Source organism: Pan troglodytes, chromosome 5 (assembly GCF_028858775.2).
Source record: "Pan troglodytes isolate AG18354 chromosome 5, NHGRI_mPanTro3-v2.0_pri, whole genome shotgun sequence".
In the NCBI taxonomy this organism is placed as follows: domain Eukaryota; kingdom Metazoa; phylum Chordata; class Mammalia; order Primates; family Hominidae; genus Pan; species Pan troglodytes.
Window position 1 is genome coordinate 99446651 of NC_072403.2, and position 25220 is coordinate 99471870.

At 38.9% G+C, this 25220-nt stretch overlaps 2 protein-coding genes across 10 annotated transcripts in view; both read left to right on the forward strand.

The window, feature by feature from the left end:
• The window catches only part of CFAP206 (cilia and flagella associated protein 206), a 91067-nt gene extending 78506 nt beyond the window's left edge, over positions 1-12561 (forward strand). For 3 of the 6 annotated variants that reach the window (XM_024357327.3, XM_001154333.7, XM_016955986.3), the window contains 2 exons: positions 9122-9265; positions 12116-12561. In XM_024357327.3, coding sequence (XP_024213095.2) covers positions 9122-9265; positions 12116-12346 — 375 coding nt within the window. In that variant the 3' untranslated portion in view covers positions 12347-12561. The remainder of the gene's footprint in view (positions 1-9121; positions 9266-12115) is intronic. The other 3 variants (XM_063812523.1, XM_054686821.1, XM_054686823.2) reach the window with 1 other exon arrangement.
• SLC35A1 (solute carrier family 35 member A1) overlaps positions 12317-25220 on the forward strand; it is a 48244-nt gene continuing 35340 nt past the window's right edge. Inside the window, exon 1 of one of the 4 annotated variants that reach the window (XM_063812536.1) lies at positions 12317-12406. Coding sequence is in view for 2 of the 4 variants with exons in the window: in XM_054686827.2 (XP_054542802.1) it covers positions 21028-21128 (101 nt within the window). In the remaining 2 variants the exon portion in view is untranslated. Of the gene's footprint in view, positions 12407-20776; positions 21129-25220 lie in introns of those variants that run through there. The other 3 variants (XM_001154966.6, XR_010157735.1, XM_054686827.2) reach the window with 3 other exon arrangements.

The window sequence follows — 25220 nt, forward strand, 5'->3', positions numbered from 1 at the left end:
ACCATGCTCTTTTGGTTACTATAGCTTTGTAGCATATTTTGAAGTCAGGTAGTGTGATGCCTCCAGGTTTGTTCTCTTTGCTCAGGATTGCTTGACTAGTCTGGCTCTTTTGCGGTTCCATATGAATTTTAGGATTGTTTTTCTATTTCTTGAAGAATGTCATTGGTATTATGATAGGGATTGCGTTGAATTTGTGGATCACTTTGGGTAGTATGATGTGACTTTTTAATGTACCATTTCTTTATAAATGTGTGTATATATTTCCTTTGAATAAATGAAAATGTGTGTGTGTGTGTGTAATTTTGGAGCTATGATATAGCCACTTACCACAAAAAGTCTCAAAGCTACTTATGGCAAAAAAAAAAAAAAAGGTATGTTTCACCCTTCAAATTACCACCAGATTGAGAGGCAGAGCAAGATGGCAGAATAGAACCCTCCAGTGATCATCCCCCCACAGGAACATCAAATCAAACAAGCATCTACACAAGAAAGTACCTTCATAAAAGAATTAAAAATCAGGAGAGCAATCACAGTACCTTTTTTAAACATCATACCAAGGAAAGAGGTACTGAACAGGGTAGGAAAGACAGTCTTTAATTGCCTATACTACCCCTCCCCGCATGCCCCAGTAGCAGCCACGTGACACAGATAGAGAATCTGTGTACTTGGTGGAGGGAGAGCAAAGTGATTGTTAGGACTTTGCATTGGAATTCAGTGCTGCCCTGTCATAGCATAAAGCAGTACAGTGCCCATGGCAGGAGCATTTAGACCAGTCCTAGCCAGAAGGGAATTGTCCATCTCAGCAGTTGGAACCTGAGTTCTGGCTAGCCCCAGTATCATGGGCTATAGTGTACTAGGGTCCTGATAAACTTGAAAGGCAGTCTAGGCCACACAGACTACAGTTCCTGGGCAAGTCCTGGTGCCATGCTGTGCTCAGAACCAGTGGACTTGGGTGCATGCGACCCAGTGAGACACCAGCTACGGTAGACAAGGGAGTGCTTGCATTACCCCTTTCCCAACTCCAGGCAGTGCAGCTTGGAGTTCTGGGAGGAAAGGGAAGAGTACAGAGGACTTTGTCTTGCAATTTGGATACCAGCTCAGCCACAGTAAAATAAAGCTCCAAGCAGAGTCCTGAAGCCCCAATTCCAGACCATAGTTTGTAGATGACATTTCTAGACCCACCCTGGGCCAGAAGGGAACTCCAATACATCTGGCAGCAGATTTCTCTGTGGAAACTTTATAGGCCAGGAGAGAATGGCACGACATACTTAAAGTGCTGAAGGAAAAAAAAAATTTTTATCCTAGAATAGTATATATCTGATGAAAATATCCTTCAAACATGAAGGAGAAATAAAGACTTTCCCAGACAAACAAAAGCTGGGGGATTTCATCACCAGACCTGTTCTGCAAGAAAAGTTAAAGGGAGTTCTTCAATCTGAAAGAAAAGGATATTAACAAGCAATAACAAATCATCTGAAGGCACAAAACTCATTAATAGTAAGTACACACATACAAAATGTTATAACACTGTAATTGTTGTGTGTAAACTATTCATATCTCGAGTAGGAAGACTAAAAGAATAACCTATCAAAAATAGTAACTATAACAACTTTTAAAGACATAGTATAATAAGATTTAAATAGAAACAACAAAAAGTTAAGAAGCGGCAGTGGCTGGCTGGGGGATGAAAAAGTGTAGAGTTTTTATCAGTTTTTTCTTCGCTTGTTTTTGCAATCAGAGTTAAGTTTTCATCAGTTTAAAATAATGGGTTATAAGATGTTACTTGCAAGCCTCTTGGTAACCTCGAATTTAAAAACCTACAATAGATACACAAAAATATAAAGTAAGAAATTGAAACATACCACCAAAGAAAATCACTTTCACAAAAAGGAAGACAGGAAGGAAGGAAGAAAGAGAAGACCACAAAACAACCAGAAAGCAAATCACAAAATGGCAATAATAAACCCATACTTATCAATAATAACACTGAATTAAATGGACTAAACAATTCTCCAATCAAAAGACACAGTAGCTGAATGGATTTAAAAAAACAAGACCCAATGATCTGTTGCCTACAAGAAATGCACTTCACCTATAAAGACAAACATAGACTGAAAATGAAGGGATGAAAAAAGTTATTCCATGCAAATGAAAACCAAAAAAGAGCAGGAGTGGCCATACTTGTATCAGATAAAATAGATTTTAAGACAAAAACTATAAAAAGACACAGAGAAGATCATTATATGATAAAAGTATCAATTCAGCAAGAGGATGTAATAGTTATTAATATATATGCACCCAACACTGGAGTATCCAGACATATAAAACAAATATTAGAGCTAAAGAGCGAAATAGACCCCAATACAATAATAGCTGGAGACTTCAACATCCCACTTTCAGCATTGGATATATCTTCTGGACAGAAAACCAGCAAAGAAACATCAGACTTAATCTGCACTGTAGGCCAAATTGACCAAATACTTACAGTACATTTTGTTCAAAGGCGACAGAATACATATTCTTTTCCTTAGCACATGGATCAGTCTCAAGGATAAGACCATATGTTAGGCCACAAAAGAAATCTTAAAAATATCAAAAAATTGAAATCATATCAGTAGCTTCTCTAATCATAATGGAATAAAACTAGAAATTGGCTGGGTGTGGTGGCTCATGCTGTAATCCCAGCACTTTGGGAGGCCGAGGCAGGCAGATCATGAGGTCAGGAGTTTGAGATCAGCCTGGCCAACATGGTGAAACCCTGTCTCTACTAAAAAAATATAAAAACATCCAGGTGTGGCGGTGCATGCCTGTCATCCTAGCTACTCAGGAGGCTGAGGCAGGAGAATTGCTTGAACCCGGGAGGCAGAGGCTGCAGTGAGCTGAGATTGCGCCACTGCACTCCAGCCTGGGTGACAGAGTGAGACTCTGTCTCAAAACAAAACAAAACAAAACAAAACAAAACAAAACAACAAAAAACCCTAAAAATCAATAACAAGAGGAACTTTATTATTTTATTTTTTTATTTTTTATTTTTTTTTTTATGGAGTCTCCCTCTGTCGCCCAGCCTGGACTTTAGTGGCATGATCCCTGCTCACTGTAACCTCTGCCTCCCGGGTTCAAGTGATTCTCCTGCCTCAGCCTCCCAAGTAGCTGGGATTACAGGCATACACCACCATGCTCAGCTAATTTTTGTATTTTTGTAGAGACTGGGTTTCACCATGTTGGCCGGGCTGGACTTGAACTCCTGACCTCAAGTGATCCACCCACTTTGGCCTCCCAAAGTGCTGGGATTACAGGTGTGAGCCACCACACCCAGACTGGAACTTTGGAAACCATATAAACACATGGAAATTAAACAATACGCTCCTTAATGACCAGTGGGTCAACGGAGGAATTAAGAAGGAAATTTTAAAATTTCTTGAAACAATAAAAGTGGAAACACAAAAGCAGTACTAAGAGAGAAGCTTATAGCAATAACTATCTACATGAAAACAGTAGAAAGACATCAAATAAAGAACCCAAGCATGCATCTTAAAAAACTAGAAAAGCAAGAGCAAACCACACCCAAAATTAGTAGATGAAAAGAAATAATAAAGATCAGAGCAGAAATAAATGAAATTGAAATGAAAAAAATATAAAAGATCAATAAAATGAAAAGGTACTTTTTTTAAGAAAAGATAAACAAAATAGACAAATTGTTAGTCAATAGTTACACTTTAGCCAGGCTGGGAAAACATGAGAGAAGACCCAAAGAAAATCAAAGATAAAAAAGGAGACATTACAACTGATATCACAAAAATTCAAAGGACCACTAGAGGCTACTATTAGCAACTACATGCCAATCAATTGGAAAACCCAGAAGAAATAAATTCACAGACACATCAAACCTACCAAGATTGAACCATGAAGAAATACAAAACCTGAATAGATCAATAACAAGTAAGGAGATGAAACCCTTAATAAAAGGTCTCCCAGCAAAGAAAAGCCAGGGACCCAGTGGCTTCACTGCTGAATTTTACCAAACATTTAAAGAAGGATGAATATCAGTCCTACGCAAACTCTTTCAAAAAGTAGAGGAAGAGGGAATACTTCCAAACTCATTCTACAAGGCAAGTATTATGCTGATACCAAAACCAGACAAAGACACATCAAAAAAGGAAAACTAGAGGTCAGTATTGCTGGTGAACATTGATGTGAAATCCTTAACAAAATACTAACAAACTGAATTCAACAACACATTAAAAAGGTCTTTCATTATGACCAAGTGGGATTCATCCCATAGATGCAAGGATAGTTCAACATATGCAAATCAATGTGATACATCATGTCAGCAGAATGAAGGACAAAAACCATATGACCATTTTAATTGGTCATATGCTTTATCAAATGCTGAAAAAGCATTTGATAAAATTCAACATCATTCTATGATTAAAAAACCTCAAAAAAACTGGGTATAGAAGGAATATACCTCAACACAATAAAAGCCATATACAGCAGACCCAGAGGTAGTATCATACCGAACGGGAAAAATGAAAGCCTTTCCTCTGAGATCTGGAACAAGACAAATATGCCCACTTTTAACACTGTTATTTAACATAGTACTGGAATTCCTAGCTAGAGCAATCAGACAATAGAAATGAAGGCATCCACCTCGGAAAGGAAGAAGTTAAATTATGCTTGTTTGCAGATGATATGATCTTACATTTGGAAAAATCTTAAGACTCCACCAAAAAACTAATACAACTGATAAACAAATACAGTAAAGTTGCAGAATATGAAATCAACATACAAAAATCAGTAGCATTTCTGTATGCTAAAAGCAAAGAATCTGAAAGAAATCAAGAAAGTAATCCCATTTTCAATAGCTACAAATAAAATTAAAAACCTAGGAATAAACTTAACCAAAGAAGTGAAAGATCTCTATGAAGATAACTATAAAACATTGATGAAAGAAACTGAGGTTGGCTGAACGCAGTGGCTCACACCTGTAATCCCAGCACTTTGGGAGGCTGAGGCAGATGGATCACAAGGTCAGAAGATCGAAACCATCCTGGCTAACACAGTGAAACCCCGTCTCTACTAAAAATACAAAAAAATTAGCCACGCGTGGTGGCGGGCGCCTGTTGTCCCAGCTACTCAGGAGGCTGAGGCAGGAGAATGGCATGAACCCAGGAGGCGGAGCTTGCAGTGAGCTGAGATTGTGCCACTGCACTCCAGCCTGGGCGACAGAGTGAGACAACATCTCAAAAAAAAAAAAAAAAAAAAAAAAAGAAATTGAAGAGGACACAAAGCAACATGTTAATGGATTGGAAAAATTAATATTGTTAAAATGTTCATACTACTCAAGCATCTACAGATTCAATGCAATCCTCATCAAAATACCAATGACATTCTGTAAGAAATAGAAAAAATAACCTTACAACTTATATGGAACCACAAAAGACCCTGAATAGCCAAAGCCATCCTAAGCAAAAAGAACAAAACTGGAGGAATCACATTACCTAACTTCAAATTATACTACAGAGCTATAGTAAGCAAAATAGCATGGTACTGGCATAAAAACAAGACACATAGACCAATGGAACAGAATAGATAACCCAGAAATAAATCCACACATCTACTGTGAACTTATTTTAAACAAAGGTGCCAAGAATATACGTTGGGGAAAGGACAGTCTCTTCAATAAATGGTGCTGGGAAAACTGGATATCCATGTGCAGAAGAATGAAACTAGACCCTATCTCTCGCCATATACAAGAATCAAATCAAAGTGGATTAAAGACTTAAATCTGAGACCTCAAACTATGAAACCATTAATACTACAGGAAAACACTGGGGAAACTCTCCAGGATATTGGACTGGGCAAAGATTTCTTGGGTCATTCCCCACCAGCACAGACAACCAAAGCAAAAATGGACAAATGTGATCACATCAAGTTAAAAAGCTTCTGCACAGCAAAGAAAACAACAAAGTGAAGAGACAACTCACAGAATGGGAGAAAATATTTGCAAACTATCCATCTGATAAGGGACTAATAACCAGAATATATAAGGAGCTCAAACAACTCAATTACGAAAGAATCTAGTAATCCAACTGAAAAATGGGCAAAAGATCTGGATAGACATTTCTCAAAAGAAGATATACAAATGGCAAATAGATATATGAAAAGGTGCTCAACATCACTGATCATCAGGGAAATGCAAATCAAAACTATAATGAGATATCATCCCACCCCAGTTAAAATGGCTTATATCAAAAAGGCAGGCAATAACGAATGCTGGTGAGGATATGGAGAAAGGGAACCCTAGTACACTGTTGGTGGGAATGTAAATTAGTAAGCCACTATGGAGAACAGTATAGAAGTTCCTAAAAAAACTATATAGAAATACCATGTGATCCTGCAATCCCACTGCTAGGTATATACCCAAAAGAAAGGAAATCAGTATATCAAAGAGATATCTGCACTCCCATATTTATTACAGCACTATCCACAGTAGCCAAGATTTGGAAGCAACCCACGTATCCATCAAAGACAACTGGATAAAGAAAATGTGGTACATATACATAATAGAGTACTATTCAGCTATAAAAAAGGAGATCCTGTCATTTGCAAAAACATGGATGGAACTGGAGAATATTATTTTCAGTGAAATAAGCCAGGCACAGAAAGACAAACTTCATATGTCCTCGCTCCTTTGTGGGAGCTAAAAACTAAACTAATTGAAATGGAGATAGCAGAATGATGGTTACCAGAGGGCTGGTAAAGGTAGTTGTGGGGAGTGAGAAATGGGGATGGTTAATGGGTACAAAAATATAGTTAAATAAAAGGCGTAAGATCTAGTATTTTATAGCATAACAGGGTGAGTACAGTCAGCAGTAATTTGTTGTACATTTCAGAATAACTGAAAGAGTACAATTGGAATATTCATAACAAGACATGATGACTGTTTGAGGTGATGGACACCCCATTTACCTGATGTGATTATTACACATTGTATGCCTGTATCAAAATCTCTCATGTAACCTGATAATTATGTACACCTACTGTGTACCCATAAAAATTAAAAAATACCACCAAATTAAGTTTACCAAGTCAGTGGTTCTCAAATTTGTTCAAATTGTAGAGTTCCTGGAGCTGATAATTCAATTTGATGAGTATTATAAATGTTGCTATCTTAAGTTTAATACATGTAATTTTTTGCTTAATTAGATGTTATACAAAATTCTAATTTAGAACAAATGATTGCAGGAGCCAACTACTTTGAAAAATTATGAGGGGAAAATTTACAATAGAAAATTTTAATAATTTTTCTGCAAATTAGAAAATGCCATTCATTTTACTCTGAATTCAAAACTCTTCCGTTTTTTGTCTGTAAGATGAAATCCAAATTTTGGGGACTGGTGTTCGAGGCATACATGTCTTTTTATCCTTCTATTTCTACTAATTCCCTCCATGACCTCTCTGTCAGAAAAATTGTGAGTTATATACTGGTTTTAAAAAACTTGTTCTATATGCTCTAGTCTTCTATTTGTTAAAAGATAGTTTTCAGAAATGGGTAAAATTATTGTCATGCAGATAAGCAGATATAAAAGTGAACATGTGTTAAGAGTAATCTATTCATTAATCAATGAGGGGACCAGGTAGATGTTATAACCAGTTCAAAAGAGAACCCTAAGAACAGACACATTTATAGATCAGGAATATTCAAATGAATGTGTAAATGGAGGCAATGCTGATTTTTCCACATGGGGAAAGGGAAGTCAGTTGAACTTCTACAGACAGGATATACTGTGCATGTCTACAGACAGAAATTATTTGGTCTTGCTATCACTCATTTATAACTTACAGAGTTGTAAGATACCCCAAGGACAGTGAAAGGCTAGAATCAGACGACTGGAAAGGTATGTTGTATGTGGATAATGCCTTGTTTTCCACTAAAGCATAATTTTTTCCTATACACCTGGTCTTGTTTTTTCCTGTCTTTCTGGATATTTAATTCCCATCTGTTCTTCAGTGACCTTTAATATCTGCAGAAATGAGTTTTATCTCTGTCTTTTTCATGTAGTCCTTACTGTCTAATTTACTTGCCATTTACTTGTATGGTACAGTATTATTAACTATCTTTTTAGCATTTTTAAAATCTACCTAAATATATCATAAGATAATTTTATAGTCAGAAATTATATCAAATGTTAGACACTCAGTGATTATCTGTTGTTTGGAAAGAATATCTTCTCCCTCCTTTTTACTGTGACCTAAGTACCTTAAACCTCTACCATTCCCTCCAACAACGTCAACAATGTCATGTCCAGCACCATCATGTCTTGTTTAGCCTGGAATTAGTGAATTCTTAATATTGGGTTCCCCAAAAGAAAATCAGTATATTCAACTAAAAACAAAGCAAAAACCTTGGATAATAACCTGCTATGTATGCATAGCTTGAGTTCAACATATGTCTTAAAGAGGTTTTGATAGTTCAAATAGATGTGATTTTTACCTAATAAAGCTATTTTCAATTTCTATCCATTTTCAACAGGTATTTACTCATGTTATCAGTTGTGCAAAGTGGGGAGGGATATTTGACTTGGGAATGAGGGATGTTTTCTCCTTCCAAAATACATGTTCTACAGAAAACCAAACACTGCATGTTATCATTTATAAGTGGGAGCTAAAAATTGGGTACACATGGACATAAAGATGGGACCAGTAGACACTGGAGACTGCAACAGTGGAAAGAGTGGGAGGGGGGCATAGGCTGAAAAATGAACTAGTGGGTACTGTGGTCACTACCTGGGTGATGGGTTCAATCCTGCCTCGAATCTCAGCATTGTGCAATATACCCTTGTAACAAACCTGCACATGTGCCCCCTTGAATCTAAAATAAAAGTTAAAAAAAACACCCCCTACATTAACAAAATCACGAAGCCATAATTCCCAGAAAAACAATTATATTCAGCTCATTAATTATGTGTTTATTTTCTTTACTGGTATTTACAAGTATATTCCATGTCCAAAAATTATTGTTTTTTAAGTGTTTTGTCAGTTTTAGCTAAATATTTTAGTTATCAGTAAATAAGGTTTATTTTTTACAAGCACTAACTACAAAACTCCACTTCTTTAGATGAGAGATGCTGACAAACATTATATAAAACCAATTACAAAATGTGAAAGTAGCACACAGACGGATACACACATACTGCCACCAACGATTGTGAGATCATATGAGTGGAATGAATGGGAATTAAGAAGAAAAGCTATAAAATTGGTTTGTAACAATACTTTCTAGAATTATTTATATGTTGGGGAATTTTAATCTATTGTTACTCATAGAGTTGGTAAATTAAATTATTTATATAAAATAATGAGTTTTATACAGAGTTCTTTGCTAACAAAAATATAATTTATAACTTGCTAGGTTTACATTATAAGATTGTCTTCTAATCTTAAGCATATATAGAACAATGATAATATCTATATATCTATCTGTCTATCATCAGTTTTAAAACTTGGTGCTAGTATTTAAAGCACTCCCAACTTCCTTTAATCACTTAAGGTATACCATTCTCTTTTTTGTTTGTTTTTTGGACCTTTTCTATTAAAGCATAGATATTTTCCCCTCAACAACATATTATCTCCAGACCCTGGGCACTCTCATCCTTCTGATTCTCAGTCACCTTAATTACAATATAGATACCTACCCTTAAAGCCTGTCTTTGAAACTCTCATCCCTGTCCAACTCAGTGAAATTCCCCCCACCATCCCCTCTTTATGGTATCTTGTCATTTTAAACAACAAATATTTATAGTATGGAAAAAATAAAATCTTTTATGTCTGTAGCCCCTTTTTAGTATATTTTATCCATCTCTTTAACTGAAATCAGGTGTGGAAATAAACAATGCCTACCCAAATGAGAACAAAGCGAGGCTATTTATTTAGAGCTTACTGTAGCAAGGGAGTCAGACACTGTCACTTGTGTTTGGTAGACTCAAAGCATGCAGGGGAGTGGGAAAGCTTTATAGTCAGAAAAGGGGGAAGCCTTCAGATGTTCTCTGATTGTAGTTTGTTAACATGAGAAAGCTGGAAGCAGGCTAACTAGAAGCAGGGCATTTTATGAGATTGGTTTGGTGAGCATATCTAGGTTTCTCTGGTTGGTCCTGAGTTGGGGCAGAAAGGGCCAAAAAATGGAGAAGTTGGCTAAGTCTTCAACATTCTGGGTCAACTGCTACAGCTATAGAGGTTGAGACTGGCTTCCCTGACTGGTTGATGTACAGGTTGCAAGTCAAAGAGTTCTATTGTCATATATGGTCTAGCCTTTGTCCATTTGTATATTCAGTCCATTTGTATATTCAGTCCCACTGACCACATTATTTCCTTTGCTACTCACTCTGGTGGCAGCTTTTCAGTTCCCTGGCATGAGGAAGGATCAGTTTCCCCATTTATCTTCCAGATCATTGTTCCATTAGTATTCCTTCCTATCAGTTACTCTCCTGTAGTTCATGAAATGCCCAACCCCCATATTATTTTCTATTATCTACTAAACTCACTTGAGTTCATTAGATTTATTGGGTAACATATATATCCCACTACTTTGTTCTAGCAAGTGATACTGTTACATTAAAAATATTTCAGTACCTCCTTGTAAGTGGTACCTCCTTGTAAGTGGTGTAACAGAAGTGAAATGAAAATTCTACTAAATTAACATAGGTGATATTTTATGTTGCTTTTGAGATACAAATAGGCAAAGAGGAGGAGGGAAGTGATGGCTGGATAGGATAGGAGAGATAGAGGTGACAGCATAGGTATGGACTGGAAATGTTAAGAGAATGGGGTATTCAGGGGTCTGAACTTCATACTGACTGAGCCCTCTCTTCCCATTCCTCAATCTCCACTTAATTCTGACTCTCACCTTGGGCCTTATTATTCCCTAGAACTGTATTATATTGAATGCCAGCTCCCCAAGTGTCACCTACCTAACCTGTGGATAAGACAAAGCTGAGTTTATTGCTTACAGCCATAAGGGAAGACACCACCTCAACAGTGCTTTGGCAGTGTCTCAGAAGAGGAACTGCAAAGACAGAATTGATTGAGAATTTGAAGTTTGCTAAGGCAGGTCTTCCAATGACTGAGGTGGACTGGGGGTAGGATGGAGGTTTGAATCGGATTGGGTAAGGATCATGAAAAAGCAGTCCAGCATTGGTGGGAATAGCAAGAAGATTTTTTGAGGCAAGGGATGCAGACTCTTAGGACTGAAACTGTGTTTTGATGCTTACTACTGAAGAGTTGACACATCTCTCAGGTACTACTGAAATGAGCAATCAAGTTATTTGCTTAGGCAAGAGTCTCTTGGAATGGTAAAATCATGCTAATGAAGACAATGGAATAGTAAAGTCATATTAATGTGGACAATAACCTGGGTATTGGGGAGTAGTTTCGGTTCTCAGTCACCTGCAGTATCTCAAACTCTGAAATGTTTCCTCTAATTCCAGGTGTCACCTTCTTCACTCACATGCTATAATGCCTTTTGAGTTTTTTCTTGGCTTTTACTATAACCGCAGCAACCTTATTCTTCTTTTTATAAGCTCCTCCTTGCTTCCCAGCCTGAGTAATCTGTTTAACTCATGTTTACTAATAATCTATAAAGGGAGTAAGCAAAATGTAGAATACTGTAAAATACAAAATGGAAAGCATCAGACTCTTTTATGTTAAAAATCTAGGGTGAAGTCCATTTTTAAAAGATAATACTGTATAAATCTTATATTTTTGTTAAAAGAAAACTAGTGGAAAAATCCAAGTTATATGAATCTCAAAGTATAATAATGAAGGAATTAGATTATATTAATAAATAACTGGTTGAGTTCACTGTAATTTTGAATCTGTATGTTTTTTGAGGTCAATTTTCAACATTTTACATATTTTTCTACGTCTTGGTAAGGGATATTTAATTTTCTATTATGTTCTAGATTTTCCAATGTTTTATAGAAAAAATGCTATGTTATGGAATTAATTTCTTGTGGATTGAAGACAAAAATAGGCAGATATTAACTGGTATCTGATAATATTTTATGTTATTTGTTCTTTAGAGAAATGTTAATTCCTGTATTCTCTTTCTCTTTAGGCTAATTTGCGCCAGAAAGTTACTCACTCAGTACAAACTGATCTTAGTCACTTGAGAAGAGAAAATTGTTCCCAAGTGTACCCTCCAAAGGACACTAGCACCCAGTCCACGAGGGAAGACAGCACTGGGGTGCCCAGGCCTCAGATTTACTTGGCTGGTCTTCGTGGAGGAAAGAGCGAAATCACCGATGAGGTCAAGGTGAACTTAACTAGAGATGTGGATGAAACCTAATTACAGACAAAGTTTTAAAATAGATGCTACTCAATTATGAACAATAGCAAGTACTTCAAGGTATATTAACATCTATACAAATTAATTTTGTAGGGGTGGCACATTCATTGGTTGTGTGACTGTTTATTGGGTTCCCATATTTTATCAAACTGTTTTCTGTAACACATTTTTCATTCTGTTGAAATTGAAAAATAAAACTGTCCATTTATCTTTTATTTGTTAGAAAAATTTGTCAGCATTAAGATTGAAATTATGATAACATTTAGATATAAATATAAGATTATTACTGGAATAGAAGTCTATTTCTAAACCATATTTAATGTTAAACATTGCAAACTTAAAACCTAATCAATATTTTCAGCTCTGTTAGCTATTAAATGTTAACATGGATTAAACTGATATGTAACAAAACCTTACTAATTTGGAACAATTGGAGCAAAGGTCCACATGATGTTTTTTTCTTTCTTTTTTTTTTTTTTTTGAGACAGGGTTTTGCTCTGTCACCTAGGCTGGAATGTAGTGGTACAATCACAGCTCACTGCAGCCTCGACCTCCTGGGCTAAAGCAATCCTACCTTAGCCTCCTGAGTAGCTGGGACCACAGGCATGTGTTACCACACCTGACTAATTTTTAAAACAATTTTCTGTAGAGACAGAGTTTCACCATATTCCCCTGGCGGGTCTGGAACTCCTGGGCTCAAGAGATCCTTTTGCCTCGGCCTCCCAAAGTGATGGGATTATAGGCATAAGCCACCATGCCCACCTCACATGGTGTTTTTCAAAATGTAGAAATTTGACATAAAATTTGTATTTCTGGCCCTTCAAAAAAAGAAGAAATCAGAATATCTGCTAACACTTGGCCAGCATTCCTGCAAGTAGTAGCTTTGCCCATTCATAGGGCAGGCACTTTCAATCCTCCATTGTCTAATCTAGTTCCTGCTGCCTTATGGGCCTCCCACGTCACTGCTTTGCCTTATTTGCCTGACTGCATAGGCAGTTGTGTTTAAAGCTCCCATGAATTGCTGATAGCTATATTTTATAACTGTGGTTTTATTACTGTCTTATATACTTCTAATACCAATTCATGGGAAATAAAGCTTCTAGGAAGGGCTGTTTATCTTGCTTTAGTAGCTAGGAGGTCATTTGTATTTGGCGTATTTTTTTCTGCTCAGGTGACTTTTTACTAAGGCATTTGTATAATTTGCTTTCTGTGTAGCTTAAATGTTTTTGTTTATTTGTTTTTGAGATGGAGTCTTGCTCTGTTGCCCAGGCTGGAGTGCAGTGGCGCGATCTCGGCTCACTGCAATCTCTGCCTCCTGGGTTCAAGTGATTCTCCTGCCTCAGCCTCCCAAGTAGCTGGGATTACAGGTGTGCACTACCACGCCTGGCCAATTTTTGTATTTTTAGTAGAGATGGGGTTTCACCATGTTGGCCAGGCTTGTCTTGAACTCCTGACCTCAAGTGATCTGCCCACCTTGGCCTCCCAAAGTGCTGGGATTACAGGTGTGAGCCACCGCACCTGGCTACTTAAATGTGATTTATACTATGAATATGCTTTGAAATCCATTTTCTGCATGTAAACTTCAAACAAACCTACTTCTAAGTTTTTGTGATTTTCATACCTGTAGTTTACAAATGATGTTTAAGATAGATTGGCTGGCTGTTAAGGCAGGGCCTGGAGGAGTGGGGTGATACTAAAATTTACAAATTCAGGAATGTCATTTTATCTGTTCAATTAACCCTTATTTGATTCTGCAAGATTCCTAAACACAGAAAAGAATGGCTGTAACCTGAAATTTGGGCTGATCAAATTAAGGCTTGGAAGTAGAATGGCCAAGTGAATAAAAATACCAAATCCAATTTAAAAACCCAATCCTAATATCAGACAGTCACCTGGTAAGTACAACAGAATAAAGGGAGCTACATCCAATGGAAAGCTCATCCTCTCCCTGGACCTCCACCATCTATTCAAGCCCTGTCCTTCTGAAGATTTCCAACCATATGCTGAATTTAATGTCTGATGGTCATCCCCATTTCAGCAGGTCACAGATCAAAATAACTTTCTCTGCCAAACTTGTTTCTTTCTCTTTATTTTCTTCTATTTTCAAAGGCATCACTGCCTTACTCAGTAGCATAAGTTAAAAACTTCCTGTCTTTCTCCCCCTACACTTTACTAGCCTTCAAGCCCTGTTCATTTGACCTGAATTGTCATTGAGATTCATGTCTTCCTATTCTCACCTCCCCAGCAGGACTTTGTCTTACTGCCTGGGTCACTGCTCTCTCCATTTTTTTATATGGTTCATCAGGATGTTTTCTCATGCATAAATCTGATCCTGTCATCTGGCCTCCTCTTCCCCACAGCCTTTGCCTCAGTTGCTTAAAAGTTACCAAGACTCTTGTCCGCTTCCTAGGGAATGAACTGAAACCTCCTTCATGTATTATGTAAAACTTTTTAAAATATGATCTCCATTTATCCTCCAGTTTCCTCTCCTACTCTTCCCATACTCTCTCCACACACGACACACATTAGCCAGATTGAACCAAAACTCTTCAAATAGGTCATGGTCTTTATTTTTTTTATTTTTTTGAGATAGAGTCTTGCTCTGTTGCCCAGGCTGGAGTGCAATGGCGTGATCTTGGTTCACTGTAACCTCTGCCTCCCTGGTTCAAGTGATTCTCATGCCCCAGCCTCCTGAGTAGCTGGGACTACAAGCATGTGCCACCACGCCCATCTAATTTTTGTATTTTTAGTACAGATGGGGTTTTGCCATGTTGGCCAGGCTGGTCTCGAACTCCTAACCTCAAGTGATCTGCCCACCTCGGCCTCCCAAAGTGCTGGGATTACAGGCGTGAGCCCCCACGCCCAGCCCAAATAGGTCATGGTCTTTTATACACCTACTCTTAACTTGTGCTTTTCACACTCTGCCCTGGAATGTAGTCCACAGGTACAGTCCTCAAAGAGTGTGATCAGACTTTATCTTTTCCATGAAAGTTTTCCCCATTTCTTGTGAGCAAGTTGATTGCTTCCTTCTTTGAATTTTCATTGGATTTTATTATTACTTTTATTATAGCACTTAAAATAAATTTATGTATAGATAGTAGTGCATCTGTATTCCTCCTGTTAAATTTGAATTTCTTGAGATTTGAATTATGCATTAGTCATCTTGATATCCCCTGGCATTTGTATCTTGTTGGATAAATGAATGAATTAAAAAAAGAAGGAATGAAAGGGCAAACTGGAAGCAGGGTATTCGTTGAGTGATTATTTGAATAGTCAAGGTGGGAGCTAATAGAATTCAGCAATAAAGTAGTTATTGCAAAAGAAAAGGGAGAAAAATGGTAGAGAGGGAAAAGGAGATTATTTTTGAGGAAGTACTGGCAAATAAAGTTGAATAAACAGAGTTGGTTGGTTTACTTTCTGGAGGACTTTGAAAGCCAAGCAGAGAAACATTTTGCCTTCCTGTGGTAGGACATTAGAAAATCATGGCAGATTCTTGAGTAGAATATCGATTGTGGGAGAGGGATACTCGCTTTGGAGAGATGGCTAGGAAGCTCCTGCAAGAACGGGGCATGCATGATGGGGGATGTTGGGGGGCAAATGCTAGATTAAATTAAGCGGACAAGATATAATATCTCAGGAAAAGGAAGAAAAATTCAAAGTATGACCTCAGGCTTTCTGCCCTAGGAGATAAAGGATAACTGAGAAGGGGAGCTGGTTGGTCAAAAAGGATAACATGTTCAGCACTAGAAAATTTGAGTTTAAGAGATGACAAGGATAGTAAAGCAGAGGTGATAGGAATTTGGGCTGCACAAAGATAATTTGGGAGGTCATCCCCATGAGAATAGGGGTTACATGAGGAGGAAGAGAAGACAAAATAAGACAGAGTAGCAGTCAGAAGAATAGAAAAAAGATGTAAAGTAAGCTCTGTGATCATGGAAGAAAAGTCTAGCTCTTCTACTTACCAGCTGTACCACTTAACACCTCTCTGCTGCAGTTTCTGTATCATAAAAATGAGATAATAATAGTTCCAAATTCATTGATTGGGTTGTCATAAGGATTAAATAAGTTAACACATAAAAAGCACTTACCTGGTAAGTGCCTTGTCAATCTTAGCTAAGAGAATAGAGATTCTCCAATGTTTCAGGTCTATTGTACCCCCTTGCCCATTTTTCTGCACTTTTTGTTTTCTAGCCCTCAGTTAATGCCTAGAATAATGCTTGGCACATTATGACTTTCAAAAAATGGTGAATAACAAAAGAGGATGATGGATTAGAGTTATCAGTGGAGTAGGCAATTGTCAAACTCTCTTTTCATAGAGTTGGCTTGAGTGGAAATACCGTTGATGCAAAGCAAGCATAAAATGGTAGAAATAGGTACAAACCATCAGTGACTGGCAGAAAAAGGAAAGAGGGATTACGGTAATGAAAAAAGAAAAGAGAGGCAAGGGATAGTTAAGCTCAAATATGAAATGTCTGGATACAGATGATTATTACTCATGTTTAATTCCTAGTCCAGACATTGAATTTTACATTATCTCCCTGTATCCTTTTATCAATTATAAAATGTGACAATTATTGGCTTTTTAGTCATATTATACTGTAGGAAATAATTGCTTTAAAATAACAATAACTTGGGAGGCTGAGGCAGCAGATCAGGAAGTCAGGAGTTTGAGACCAGTTTGGCCAATATAGTGAAACCCCGTCCCTACTAAAAATACAAAAAATTAGCTGGGTGTGGTGGTGTGTGCCTGTAATCCCAGCTATTCAGGAAGCTGAGGCAGGAGAACTGCATGAACCCTGGAGGCGGAGGTTGCAGTGAGCCAAGACTGTGCCATTAGACTCCAGCCCAGGCAACAGTGCAAGACTCTGTCTCAAAAAATAAAAATAAATAAAATAAAAACAATAACTTAGCAAATAGGTTTTGGATGCTTAATAGCACAATGAAAGAAATATGCTTAAACTGTCAGGGAAATAATTTTCTTTTAGTATCTATATCTTATCTATATGTTCTTTATGGTTAACTGTTTACTATTCTTTAAACATTACCACATTTAATAATCTATTATATAGCTACCATATTTGAATTCAATTATAACCTCCTTAAGCCTTTTGGTATTTGCTTCCTCACAGCCTTTTTATTTAATTAAGTTCATACTTTTACTTTATTACCAATGGATACAGTACTGGGCTTCTTTTTATATACATCATTGAGACTAGGGTAGCTCTGATACATGAGCAGGAAATGGAAGAGAGCAGGGGATTGAGGCAAATACTGTAGTTTTCTAGTGACAATCAGAAATCATTAGGGACTCAAGTGGCATTAGCAATGGCTGCTTGAAGCACTGTAAGGTTATCTTATCAGGCACAGGGCCTTGTATCTCATATGTTAAGGATTGCTGCTGCTTTCTCTAACCAGAGTTGTAAGGAAAACTAGGCACACATGAAAGAAAGACATTAAATGAATATTTTTTTCCTCCAAGACTGAGGATAATTCAGAGTGAGAAAGTAAAAATTAGTTCAGAGTAAGACTGTAAATAGCTGCTTGGTCATTAATTGAGCTGGGATAACAAACCCAGGTAAACCCTGCTGCAAAGTTAATGGGAAATAACTAAGTATATGCTGACACTATAAAGTATAATAGCAAGGCCCTTCTTTGAGTGTTTGCTTTCTAATTCACTGAAAAACTTTATTCTCTAAAATCATATACTCTAGGAAAACTTGCTGCTTGAAATTACATCAGTAAGAATGAAACACCCTACTTTTGCTTGGGGGGATCTACATCATTTTCATACAAAGAAGCAGCCTCAATTAAGGGGCTCCTGAATACAACATTCCACATCTATGGTAACTTTGTAGTTTTCAAGAAACAGGATCCTGAGACTGTTCTACAGTTCCTATTGGATACATATAGTCCTGCTTTGAGTTTATCAAACACTGCTTCCTTTAAATTTCACCTAATCCCATCCTTCCCTAAAATTCTATAAATTTATCTTTTTTGTTTCCTGAGATACCTCTGGTGTTCAGTTTCCCTCATTGGAATGTGTTTTAGGTGGTTCTTGCAGTGCTATAAAGAAATACCTGAGCCTGAGTAATGCATAAGAAAATAGGTTTAATTGGCTCATGATTCTGCAGCCTGTACAGGAAACACAGTGCTGGCATATGCTTCTGGGTAGGCCTCAGGTAGCTTTTACTCATGGTGGAAGGCGAAGTGGGAGCAGGCACATCACATGGCCAGAGCAGGAGAGAGAGAGAAAGAGAGAGAGAGACTTTTAAAACACCAGATCACCTGTGAACTCAGAGTAAGAGCTCACTTATCACCAAGGCGATGGCCCAAGCCATTCTTGAGGGTTCTGTCCTCATGATCCAGAGCTCCCACCAGGCCCCACCTCCAACATTGAGGATTACAATTCAACATCAGATCTGGGCAGGGACAAATACCCACTTTATATCAGAAGGCATCAGTAAGCTCAACTTTGTCAGACTATAGTTTGACAGGTTTGTCCTGTTGGTATTGGGCTAACTGGGTTGGGACAAAGAGGCATGAAAATCTAGTTAAGGTTGATGCCAATGAAGTATAATAGTCTTTTGAGGCAATGAAAATGTATAAGAAAAGTAGGATTGAACAGCATGATGTTATGTGAACCAGAAATGCCACAAAAATGGCTCAGCAGCATTTGACCCACCACTTTAATTGAGATCTCTGTGTGTGTGTGTGTGTGTGTGTGCGTGTGCGTGTGTGTGCATGTGTGTGTGTGTAAAATGCGCTTCCTCACCAGAAGGAATGATAGTTCCTAGTTGATTCTACCACCTAGGACAGGAAAAAACAAAACCTCTTGTTGCCAGAAATTAAAACGCTTCAAAAAGCTAGTGCAGGCCAGGTGTGGTGGTTCACACCTGTAATCCCAGAACTTTGGGGGGCTGAGGTGGGAGGATTGTTTTAGGTGGAGAGTTCGAGAACTAGCCTGGGCAACAAAGTGAGACGCCCCCACCCACAATCTCTACAAGAAGAAAAAAAGACAAAAAAAAAAAAAAAAGTAAAAACAGCTGGTGCAGACTTGAAAACAGAGGCAGGCTTACAAGGGCCTTTTGGAACAAATTGAGCATTTAGAAATTATACTTAATTGATGTAAGCTGACACTATAATGATAGTCCAAAATGGGACAAGATAAACCATACAAAGCAGTAGCTGTAAAACAAAGGAAGGACTATATGATATAATATTTTTAATTTTTAAAATTAATTTCACGTACATATATGAATATTCTGTTTAAATGTATGCATAAGTACATACACAGTAGAGAACTGAATAATTCTACTAGTGGAAACTGTATCAAATTACAGTAAGGGAAGATTAGCACCAGTGAGCACACTTACTACCAGGTAGAGGAAAAGTCCAACACTATTACAAAATGAGATTAATCAAATGTCTGCCTCTACAAAGTCAACTCTGGTCTCCTGGGAGCCCCTCCCAATATTAATATGATGCTAATAAGGCATGCAAAATGTTCCAACAATGTTAACAGACCAGATATATCTATATGTATATTTAACAAGACAATGGTATATAACCAACCCTCTAAAAGGACAATTTTGGGGAAAGAACATGCTGCAGAAGGTGTGGGCTGCTGGGCAGCTCAGAATCTTGCATCCCTATTCCTGTAAGTGCTGAGGTATTTTCATATTATTTTAAACCAATCCACATATCTTGAACATCATTTATTTCACCAATGAATTATTTCTAATATCAATTATGATAGCTAATTAACATCCCCTAGTGAAAGTGGAGATTATAGTGGTTAAAATGCCTGTTGATACATCTAATTTTTTTTTGTTTTTTTGAGATGAAGTCTCGCTGTGTCGCCCAGGCTGGAGTGCAGGGGCGCGATCTCGGCTCACTGCAATCTCCCGGGTTCAAGTGATTCTCCCGCTTCGGCCTCCTGAGTAGCTGGGATTACCGGTGCGCGCCACCACGCCCGGCTGATTTTTTGTATTTTTAGTAAAGACGGGGTTTCGCCATATTGGCCAGGCTGGTCTCGAACTCCTGACCTTAGGTGATCCATCTGCCTCGACTTCCCAAAGTGCTGGGATTACAGGCGTGAGCCACCACGCCCGGCCGATACATCTGATTTTTTAAAGGCCGTTTTGTTGTGCGAAGATCATTAGTTAGAATGCCTGGCTGGGTAAATACAACCGATGACAATGCTGACGATATGGAACAGGCACAAGACTTCTGAACGATATGTAGCATAAATTATAACTTATCTAGAACACAAGGTAACAGTGGAAGATAATGAGCTAGATGGAAGTTACAAATGTTGCCGCAAGTAGTTTCTGTTACTTTACGAGTTCTGGGAGCTTCTCTAACAGCTTTGACAGGAGTGAATCCCCAAGGCTAAACCCAAATCCTTATTTGCCGCCTACTCACGCCTTTGTGAGGACTACGATTCCCAGACGGCAACGCTCCCTTCACTCAACTTCCTTAGCCGGCGGGGAGCCGCAGTTTACAGATCTACCTCCCCAACCGAATTTCACACACCTGTCACCTAGGACGCGGCCGGGAAGGCCTCCCTTCGATCCGCGTTCTCCCCATTTTGGGGTGTAGCTTGGATTCCTGAGCCCAGTTTTAGCGCGTGGCCGACCGGGAGGCCGGCGAGGCGCTCTAGGCCGAGCGGCTTCGTCTCTATGACCACAAGGGGCGGTCCCCGGTGTCCTGCGCGGGGGCGCGGAGGGGGCGGGCGTCAGTTCCGCGCGGGGCCGTCGGGGAACCATGGCTGCCCCAAGAGGTGAGAACTGGGTCTGCTGGGAGTGGGGAGTCCGCGGGGGGCGGCGGCGGGCGAGCATCTGCGCTGGTCAGCCCCTGTCGGGCAGCGGAGCACCCTGGTTGCCCAGTGCCTCTGGGGCCTGGCTGAGGCGTCAGGAGTTTGCGTGGAGCCGCTCCCGGCAGTCAGGGCAGCCTGCCTCCCGCTGCGGCTGCAGTCTCCGCGGCTGACTCCGCGCTGGGCAGGTCGGCAGTCAGAGACCGCACTGACCTCCACTAGCTGGGAGTGGGTGGGAACCGAATTCTGACAGGCCGGGGCTGCGGCGGACCCGGAGAGAGGCCAGGGCGTGGGTCCGGGGCTGGACCGCATTACCCAGCGAGGCAGGACAGTTCTTGACCCTGGCCCCGCGGCTCCGGTCTCCTCTGCGCCTCCTGCCCTGTGGATGCTCAGAGGCTTAAAGGCAGGCTCCGGGCGCAGATCCCATGCGGCGGCTGGGCCATGCAACAACCTCTAAAGACATCACTGGGGCGTCAAAACAGCACTGAAATCGTAACGAAAGGAAGATAACAGTCGTTAACAGTTCCCACCTGTATGCTGTGTGTAATTATAGAGAATGCTGTATGCAGTTAGAAGGAACACTCTGCTATTTGGGGTGGAAGCTGAGATCCACCTCCCTCCTCCTGAGGGATGGCACATTCGGGTGAAGGCGTATTTGTTGACTAATTGACATTTAAGGAGGGCGAGTCTAATTGACTCCGCACCACTTTTTGCTGAGCAGTGTGTGTAAGTTGGGACCAGAGGTGGATTCTTTGACTGTGGTGCATTAACTAGGAGAAGTTGGGCAACACCCGGATTCTTGCTCCACCCTTCCTCCATAGAGCACTTGGCTTCACCCTTGAATAAATATTGAACGAATACATAAGGAATATCTTCTTGCGTGGGTTCCAAGTTATTTTCCCTGTTGCGGGGTCCATGTTTATCATCAGGCCCTGCCCAGGGGCATTGTCTTTAGTTGCATATGCTTCTCTTCTGTCTTCTCTCTGTTGCATTTCAAATAAGTCCAATCTTAAAAGCCTTTTTTTGTAGCAACACAGGAAATAAAGGAAAAAGAAATAGAATTGTTTTGATAACTAAAATGGAATGGGGATAGCAAAATTGATCCGAACGAAACCTTATAAATTACAGAAGTCAAATCATTACTTGAAATAGCTGCAACAATGTAAAGGTTTAGGCTTATTGCCAATACATATTTGTTGAGCCTTGATTGTAATCTTAACAAAACTACAGTTTCCATAGTTTCCGAATATCCACAAAGGATTTATCTGGGACTTACCGAATTTCTAAGTTCTTAGGTATTACAAATAATGTCCCCATAAACTATAGTAAAACATAACCGAAAAAAAACATTTTAAACTGTAAGTTTCTTTTGGGGGACATTTCCACACAAACACTATGTGGGAGCTAATAGAATTTCGTGAGAAGCAGGGAACAATGCAGGGTTAAGATGTGGCTGCCAGTTGAGTTGTGGGCTAGGTTTATAGTTACTGGCATTGGGTGTGATTTGAATTATTTGCCCAATTTGAAGTGATTACATATGGACTTTTGCTGTTACCCTGAAATAATTGAAATTGCTAATAACTGAAGTTTTATACTGGAGAATTTGTGAATGGAGTGAGCAAGAAATAGTTTGGTCTGATGTTAAACTGCCAGAGAAAATCGTACTTAAAAACATTTAGTATTTAAAAGTTGAAATACGTTTAAAACTGGTATTCCATGTCAAAGCCCAATCTGTTTTGCACATACCTAAACTTATTTGATTACCCTTCCACTTAGATCAGTAGTTATTTTCAAGAATATAATATATATTCCCATATAATCACTATGCAAAAAGGTATTTTTTCAAGTTAATGACAATATTATAAGTCAGAATATGTTTGTAGGCTATCAATATTTGGTTTAGTGTTTAAATATTCACTTTGTTGTTTTTGGAATCAGGAACCTGTACAATAGCTAAAATAAAGTACTTTTTAGTTTATCAGCCCTAACTTCTCTTATTTATGAAAGTGTTGATAATCTAGGACATGAGATGGCAAACTTTTCCTGTGAAGGGCTGGATAGTCTCTTGTCATAACTACTCAGATCTGCTGTTGTAGGGAAAAAAAAGTAGCCTGGATAATTTAGAAACAAATGAGCATGGCTATGTTCTAATAAAACTATTCATGGACACTAAAATTTGAATTTCCTGCAATTTTCACGTATCACAAGATGTTATTACATTTTTTATCAACCATTTAAAAATGTAAAACAATCGTGAGTTCACAGGCCTCATGTAAACTGGCGACATATATAGTTTGTTCACCCTTTATCTAGAAGATGGGAAGTGCCTTCTCTTCTACTGATTAAAGGTTATTGCTGTATATTTTTGAAGTCATATTTTTTCCCTTGTGTAGGAAAGTTTTAGAACAAAGGAAGTATTATAGTGATCTCCTTCACTTCCTTTTATATAAACACTGATTTTTGGCTCCTCAGATCTTTTGGAAAGAAAGTTTAAGCAGTTAAAAACTATTTCTTCTGTTTTACTTTTTATTTAAAACCTGATATGGTTTTTAAAAATTGCCTACAATTCAGAAAATATTCATTAATGCACTCGGGAAAATATTTATATTGAAGAACCTGTTTCCTTGTAAGTTCCAACCATACTGTATCTAAAGATAATCTGTTTGAAACTCCTGTTTTATTTCCCTATGAAAACCATCTTTGAATTGTGATTAGGCTCCCAAAGCAGTGAACAAAATCTTACTTAGCATATAATGTAGTTAAAGTAGCAGGCTGGAGTCACCTGGTGTCCTTCTGGTTCTTAACCTGGAGTTGTCAAAGTATGGCTCTGGAAAGCCTAAAATATTTGTTTCTGGCCCTTTACAGAAAAATTTGCTGATCCCTGTTTAACCTTGAGCCTAAAGATTTGAATGGAGGTGAAGGGGAACTGGGGGACAATAGGTGGGAGGTGGGTAAGGAAAGTAGAAATAGTTTGATCCTTGGGTGATGGCAGTACCCGAGCAGGTCTGGGAATAAGGAAGTATGAGGGAGACTTGGTACCCACTGCTTATGGTTTTACCAAAGGTCTTGGACAGGCTCTGGTGCCTGAGAGATGGCTGCTGCTCAGATATACTTGCAGGCAATTCTTAAATTAAGTGTTTATATGTTTCCTGCGTTTCTAGTTTTATAGAGGTGTGTTCTTAATATTCTTTTCCTGTGTTATGAATTATTGTTTTGTATAATGCAATGAAATGAGTGGCTAGTTGTAAGTTCTTATTGTGAAAAAGTTTTATATTAAGCCCCACTCATTTCTCAATTATTTTCTTTCTGCTGCCTTTAAATCTAGAATATACATTGCTGCAGTTGGTTTCATGCTTTGCATCCACAAGTTTGTAATCATAAAAATATTTAAAATATGTGCTGGGGCCGGGCGTGGTGGCTAATGCCTGTAATCCCAGCACTTTGGGAGGCCGAGGTGGGTGGATCACCTGAGGTCAGGAGTTCGATACCAGCCTGGCCAACATGGTGAAACCTCTTCCCTACTAAAAATACAAAAATTAGCTGGGTCTACGTAGTGGCGGGTGCCTGTAATCCCAGCTGCTCAGGAAGCTAAGGCAGGAGAATTGCCTGAACCCAGGAGGTGGAGTTTGCAGTGAGCTGAGATCACGTCAAGATCATGCCACTGCACTCCAGCCTGGGTGACAGAGTGAGACCCTGTCCTAAAATATATGTCTGGCACGGTGGCTCACACCTGTAATTCCAGCACTTCAGGAGGCGTAGGTGGGCGGATCACTTGAGGTCAGGAGTTAGAGACCAGCCTGGCCAACATGGGGAAACCCCATCTCTACTAAAAATGCAAAAAATTACCTGGCTGTGGTAGTGCACGCCTGTAGTCCCGGGAGGCTGAGGCACGAGAATCGCTTGAACCTGGGAGGTGGAGGTTGCAGTGAGCTGAGATCGCGCCACTGTATTCCAACCTGGGGGACAGAGTGAGACCTTGTCTCCAAAAAAACCCACCACCACCACCACCAATATATGTATAATGTAATTTATAACATCCTGAACTAGAATCAGTACGCT